The 6,968-nt window shown below is 38.9% G+C and overlaps 1 protein-coding gene across 2 annotated transcripts; it reads left to right on the top strand.

The window, feature by feature from the left end:
* The first annotated feature begins 429 nt into the window (after positions 1 to 429).
* On the top strand, positions 430 to 5,867 carry Gapt (GRB2 binding adaptor protein, transmembrane). 2 transcript variants are annotated; one of them, XM_037209566.1, is made up of 3 exons: positions 430 to 555; positions 3,532 to 3,577; positions 4,026 to 5,867. In XM_037209566.1, exon 3 carries the CDS (start codon positions 4,383 to 4,385, stop codon positions 4,860 to 4,862), a length of 480 nt encoding a protein of 159 aa, XP_037065461.1. In that variant the 5' UTR covers positions 430 to 555; positions 3,532 to 3,577; positions 4,026 to 4,382; the 3' UTR covers positions 4,863 to 5,867. The 2 variants fall into 2 exon arrangements, with proteins under 2 accessions (XP_037065461.1, XP_028740990.1); XM_028885157.2 differs by lacking the exon at positions 3,532 to 3,577.
* Positions 5,868 to 6,968: the final 1,101 nt, after the last annotated feature.

Below are 6,968 nucleotides of genomic sequence, written 5' to 3' on the forward strand. Positions count from 1 at the left end.
AATAATAATAATAATAATAATAATAATAATAATAATAATAAAACACATTCTGACCAAAATCAGGGCACTAATTCAGCAAGTATGGATGCTACTTGGGAGCATCACTATAGCTTCATATTTAAATGAGGATTGTTCTACCATTTACAAAGCAAACAAACAAAAGTACTCAAACTGTGTTTTAGTGTGAGTTTTTAAAGCCTCTTTAAAAAAAAATGCATGATTGATTCTAAACTGAGCATTGTAAATATTGTTCAAAAAAGAAATATCACCTAGGCTTGATGTATTGACTTAATATACACTTTTAAAAGTTCTATCTATAAAGAGGGAGGGCCATTTATAATTCTGCGGTATCTAATAACAACTTCCTCAAGAGCCAGGAAACTTTGCAAGTATTAAATAACCTGAAAGGAGGAGATGAAGAAGGAAGTAACTGACCAGAAAGAAAAGAGGAACAGTTCTCAGCCCAAGCAGTCTGATGAAGAGTGAGAGAGCCCGACACTCCCAGGCTTGAAGTGAGTCGGAACACCATTTAAAGTATTTGGGTAATGAAAAGAGGTAAGAAAGAGATTCACCTTTAATCAATTAATGACATTTAGCTTCATCAAAAAAACAGTTTTTTAAGAATAATTTTGCCTTAGTCATAGTGGGGAAAGCAGTTTGCAAGTTGGGGTGAGCTCGGTGTGTCTAGGACCCTGCAAAACTAACCAGCTCTTCCGTGTGCCCATCCTGCTTCCCGACAAAAATATACTATCTGCTTTGCAAGGTATGCGTTATAAAGAACTTGTGATTTGAAGACAAGTGAATGATTATCAGTCAGATTTTGGAAGCTGCTGCTTTCCTAAGTGAAAAGAGCTTCCAGGCTGGGCAAAATGCACTCATTTAGGCATTAAGATAGGATCATTTATTATTTGACATGTGTTTCTCATTATTAGTCTTTTCTTGTATCTCATAGATTTTTTTCTCCTATAAAGTTAGCTTAATGATAGGAAAAGAATATGTTTCTTTGTTCTGTTTCTCACTGAATGCTCTCTGCATAATTTTTATATTAAGGATGTACTGGGTTATCTGCTCTGCATAGAACTAACATAAACGGTAAAAATGAATTATTTCAGAATCTAAGAGGGACACTCATGCTTCTCTTCAACTGCTGAGGGGACAGCAACTAACCATGCAGGAAACCTACTTGTGCTCTCTTTTGTACTTTCCTAAAAACTAATTCATTCCACTCAATATTTGAAATTTATTTTGGAAATGCGTCTCAAACATTGTGGTGATTATGAATGCAATTATTGTGCTACAAAAGACTAAGATGCATTCTCATCTGCCCATAAAGGAAATGATGCTCTATTTGTAGAAGTCATTTGACAAATGTTTATGGTTAGCCTTTGCATCCTGTCTGCCCTTGTAAGAGTGGGAGGACTCCATAGACTATGGCTTTATCTTTTATTAATTTTTAAGTTAATATACATGATAATGAGTTTTATTATGACATTTTCATGCCTGTATCATTATATCTTGCTCATGTTTGCTCATTCCTACTGAATACCACCATTCTGTATGCTGCCTGTCTCTAGCTGTAAGGTGTGTTGTTTTTGTTTCTGTTTTGACACAGGGTCTCATTCTGTGTCCCAGGCTAGCCTCAGCCCCCCTGTATTAGGACTACACAGGCACGAACCACCATAAAGAGCTCAGACTGTAAATATTACATTTACTAGATAATACTATGCTCATCCCCAATGTACCACTCTCCAGAGCCCCAAGGAAATTGAGAGATATCTGGATTGGGGGTGTTTGTCACTAAATTGGTATCAAACAAGCTGCATGCCATATTCCTTCTGTTGATATAAAAATTCAAAATTGAAAATTTGTGCATTGATATGATCAGACCTTAAGTAAATTTATTAAAAGTCATCATTAGAAATGTGCTCTCACTGAAAGCAGGTTATTACTTTGTAGGATTTCTTTTCCCTGCTCACTGTTGCTATTGTAGCTACGAATGGATCACTCTATCCATTAGCAGATGTTTAGTATATTAGCCTCCCCACATGTTGCTGACCATGGGGCTCCAGCCCCTCGATAGCCCTCTCCCAGAATCCAGGGAGAATCTAGGGCCAGTTGATAATCTAATCTTTGATGATATTAAATGAATCTATGTACAAGAAACTCTTTAGTCCATATGCTTTATTTTTCTGAGTCAGTTCTCTCTCTTTCTACATGGCTTCCATTCTGTTCTCACATGTAGCTCCTCTCTGTCCCTTCTCTTCCTGTCTTCTCATTGTCACAGTTCTAACTTAGCTCCTTTGCTCTCCACCTCATCTACGTCCTCCAATCCTTTGTCTATTACATTCCTTCCTCTTCTACCCTCCTAACCCGACCGACTCAGTTTCTCTACAATCTGCAAAAACTCTGCCTTGCTGCTACCTGGTCAGGTGGGGCAACTCTGCTCTGAGCTAGGAATTCTGCCTCAATACTTCAGGGCACCTGGTATGCAAAAAACCCTTTTGCTCTGAGTCAATTGCTCTGGAATGCCAGTTGGCCTGTGAGAGGAAGGAGGGTCTGGGCTTCATTTGCACAGGAAACAAAGCTATGCACCTTGTCTCCAAGGCGATGTCTCCAGAAGGGTATTTACCTTAATTCAGGAGGCTGTTTGCTGTTTTGGCCTAGGATGCTAGGTAAAAACATTGTTAAAAGTTCTTGGGGAAGTTATAAGTGCACATGGAATTCATAGCAGAAAACAGCTGATATACTAAAAGCTGAATAACACCAAATACTCCTTGAGATTTGGCTTAATCCTCTGGAAGGCCCTTAGCTTCTTCCAGGTATTAGCTTTGTCATAATCAGCTGAATTTCTACTTCATGTTTATGCTGTGGCCCATAACACCCATGCTTATTACTAGTCCTAGTGACTAGGAGATGAATAAAACTTACTAGTTGCTAGGGAGTTATCATTTAGGATCCTTCACTTTATCATCTATAAGATGAGGATAACAATAATACCCACACATAAGAGCTGTAGGATTAAATAAGATAATCCTCATAACACTTGGAAGCCAATTTAAAGTATGCACCTAATTAAATATGATCAATGATGACATTCAAAAGACAACGATAAAAATGCTACAAACACTATTGAAAATATTGGTTGCCACCTATTCCTATGTCTAACATGAATTGTATAGCAAGAATGCTTTGTTGATAAAATCACAGGAGAAAAAATTCTGCCTGGAGGAATACTTTGTGTTTTTATCCTCGATACTTTAAAGTTTCAACAGAGCACTTCAAACATCACCTTAATTAAGTGAAAATTATTTGCTACAAGATGTAAGAAAATTTGTCATTAATAATTTTACAAAGATACTTTGCTTCACTTAAAAGATCTTTTAAAACTTAAGAATAATCTATATACCCTTTAAAGTTCATACCTTGTGTCTGAAAGTATCAGTATAAACAATTAGTTGATGAAATTTGGAGACACTTAAAAATGCTCTCTTTCATTCAGATAAATACTGATTGAATTTGTCTTCTGTGTAGGCTTCTAAAGATGGAAGGAGCTGACCCCTGCTCACCTTTAGACCAGGTAGGAAGACACAATCCCCTTTCATTTATGGTACCACACTATGTTAGAGAATGGGCTGATTAATGTGGGATTCTAGAAGGAGGAGTGACCAGGGAGAGGGCACAGCCTCTGTCCTCTCTAAAGAAGGATAACAAGGCTTCCTAGAGAGGCAAGAAGCAATGGACTGACCACACATGGATGGTTTTGTCATGCTGCTCCTAATGCTGGAAGTACCTTATATTAGACTTGAATCATCAACCATATCACCACAAGCAATGTAGCCAGCCCTAGGGGAGGGGGCCAGGGAATTCTTCACTCTCTTCTCAAAATAGCTCATATTACACTCAATATTAAAAGCCAGGACTGACAATATGGTGATGTTTCCCATGTCTGGTAGATACAATAAATGTATAATCCCACCAGGTACTAAGTATACAGTGTTAATATATTTTTAATTTTTAATTTATAGGCCGTGTCTGGACCAGATTCCTCAGCCTCCACTTTATTGAGGTTTCTACTGTGATATTGTTCTCTGTTTCATTTTGTGATTCACTGAAAGAAAAAGAAGTGGAGAGGAATAAAATTCCCCCGGATGAAGCTCTGATGTACAGGAACGGTGATGTAACAGCCATCTTCAGAGACTGTTCAAGCTCACCTCCCGCTGCATCAGGACTTTGCCACGTAATGACCTTTCAGCTCTGCAAAAGAAATGCCTCAGAGAGCCTCCAAACTCGGCTTTGAACCACAACAGGCTACCGAAAATTGCGTCTGCTCGTGCCTGTGAGTTCATCAGCCCTATCGAGCCGCTGAACAACACTGTGCTGAAATGCTGAGAAGCTTTGTGAGCTCGTCGATGGGCGTGGCTGCCGGCATTTCCCTCCTTGTACTCTTGCTGGTCTGTGGAATTGGGTGTGTCTGGCACTGGAAGCGCCAGGACAGCGCACACTTTACCTTACCGAAGTTTATGCAAAGAAGTAGCAGACATAAAGACTGCACAAAAAACCTTGGCTTGAGTGACCACAAGATTTGCTCCAGCTCTAAAACCTCAATGGAAAGCAAAGGCCACAAGTCTACTTCCAAGAGAAATAGGATGCATGGCGAGTACGAAAACGTGAAAGTGGGTCCTCCCCGCACTGAAGAGCCACCTGAGAAGGCGCTGTATGAAAACACACAGCCATCTAATCTTGAGGAGCACGTCTACGGTAATCAAACAGATGTCCTCTATTATAATTTCCAGAAGCCTAGCCCTCCTCCTCCTCCTGCTCCTCAAGATGAAGACATATACATCCTTCCAGATTCTTACTAGCTTTTCAAGAAGCTGAGACTCATTGCTGCAGGAAAAAATGATCACCAGGCCTCTGGGTGGACTGATGATCAAATTATTCTGATGAAATCAGAGGTCTCTTTCCTATCTCTGCCCTTATACATCCTCACTAAGAGAACCACTGTGCACAAATTCTAGAAACCCTCTCTGCCTTGGATTAAATCTGCGCTGTATTATATTAATTCTTCTTTTTAAGTATTTGCTGGTATAGCTTTCCTTCATTTCTTCCTTTACTATCTTTGAGGCTCAGTATTATTGCCAGTCTCCTAGCAATTCACCTGTCTTCTTCTTTTGTTTTGCTGTGATTAAGGGTTAACCCAAGGCCTTTCACACACCAGGTAAGTGCTCAACCCCTGAGCCACATGTCTACCCTGGTCTTCTGAATTATATCCATTCAATAGCCTATGACACAGCAGATTGATCTTCAGAAAACATCTTAGATCGCCAGACCATTCCTTTGCCAAAATATAATTTTATGTTTTGTTTGCAAAAGACATAAAGCTCCAAAGCCTGAGTCCAGAATTTTATGACTTTTCCAGTTACAATTTCCTTTCCCAGTGATGATTTCTCCTAACCCTTCACTTTTTTACTTGTATCAAAATCATCTCAAAGCTGCCAAGCCCTTCTCTTTGTTCCATGGTGTTTCTTGTCCACCTTCTCAAGCCTGCCTCAGATTACAACTTCTCCAACATCCTCTGAATCATTTGAAACCTGCATTTCCTTTTTTAATTTCCAATATTCTGTAGATATTACTGACTGTTTAATTCTTTGAGCATTTAAAGATATGAATATTTGCTATGCATTCTATTATTAATGTAGTATGAGAACATCTTCAGTTGCAGTTGAATAGGAAGGAACTGGCTCGTTAATATGCTTTTAATCCCAAAGAAATCATATGAGGAACTAAAAGTTTGATTTATTGACAAAATTATATCCTGCATTTTGTTAAGTAGTTTTGAAAAAATTAATAAATTCACTAATTCCAAATCTATCTAATGAATATTTATTGAATGTTTTTAAACTAGTTATTAGAGTATATATACTTGTAATTGTACTAGGCAGTTGGGGGATAAAGAGAGGAATTGTTATAAGCAAGCCAAGAAAGGAAGAAAGAAGGAAAGAAAAGGAAGAAAGGGAGAAAGAAAGAGAAAGAGAGAGATCTTGAGTATATACTTTCTACACAAAAAGAAAAGACAATAAACAACATTTCATTACGAAACTATGGATATCTCATCTTTAAGCATAGGCTTTTATAGAATGCTCTGCACTACTTGGCTGGGTATCTAGAAGACTGCTACTTTTGCTGGGTGAATCTTTACTGAGCTTTGCTGCCAAGAAGTTTTCCGAGGAACCGGAATCAAAAGGAATTTGTTCCTCCTCGTCCTCTCTACAAGCATGTGTTTGACTCCAGCATTGCCAACAGTGTGCAGTTCCTAGTTTCTCCTAGCCTTATCCCTCTCTTTCATGGATGTCCACACCAGCCAGACAGCATCCTTTGTTAGAACCAGAGGGTTAGCTCTCAGATCCTCCCTGGGTACCATCAAGGGACAAGACCCATTCTGAGTTCTAGGTACCAGTTCTGCAGGCCTCTGAAGCTCAGATCTTAGTTCCAAGGCTACAGACATCTGAAGTTACTATCTCTGTAATGTCTCAATGTCCCATCTAGTTCTCCACCCCCACCCTATGCATGTGTGTGTGTGTGTGTGTGTGTGTGTGTGTGTGTGTGTGTGTGTTGGCAGCACCTGTTCAATTATTTTTCTTATGTTTTCTTTGTTAAACTGAAAAACCTTCTTTCCCCAACTAGACTCCAAATTGTACAGAAGTAAGGATGATAGTGAGTGCTTTGAAGAGGGAATAAAAGAAAGGAAGAGAGAAATAAAGGACATTCTACTTTTTAGAGAAGTGAGGTGAAATAGAAAAGAGAATTTAAGTTTAGTGAATGGTCAATGGAGGCCTCTTAGAACACACTTAAGCTGAAAGCTAAGGGTGGAAGGGGGACATGCAAATATGGTGTGCAGAGGGGTAAGGATGGGCTAATAGGTCAGAAAGACATGAAGGAGTTCATGGTGATCTTAGAACATAAAGGAA

The sequence above is a fragment of the Peromyscus leucopus genome, chromosome 11, assembly GCF_004664715.2.
Source record: "Peromyscus leucopus breed LL Stock chromosome 11, UCI_PerLeu_2.1, whole genome shotgun sequence".
Classification (NCBI taxonomy): domain Eukaryota; kingdom Metazoa; phylum Chordata; class Mammalia; order Rodentia; family Cricetidae; genus Peromyscus; species Peromyscus leucopus.

What these genes read in the sequence shown, in the direction of transcription:
- Gapt (XM_037209566.1), top strand. Translation starts at nt 4,383, where the DNA reads ATGCTGAGAAGCTTTGTGAGCTCGTCGATGGGCGTGGCTGCCGGCATT.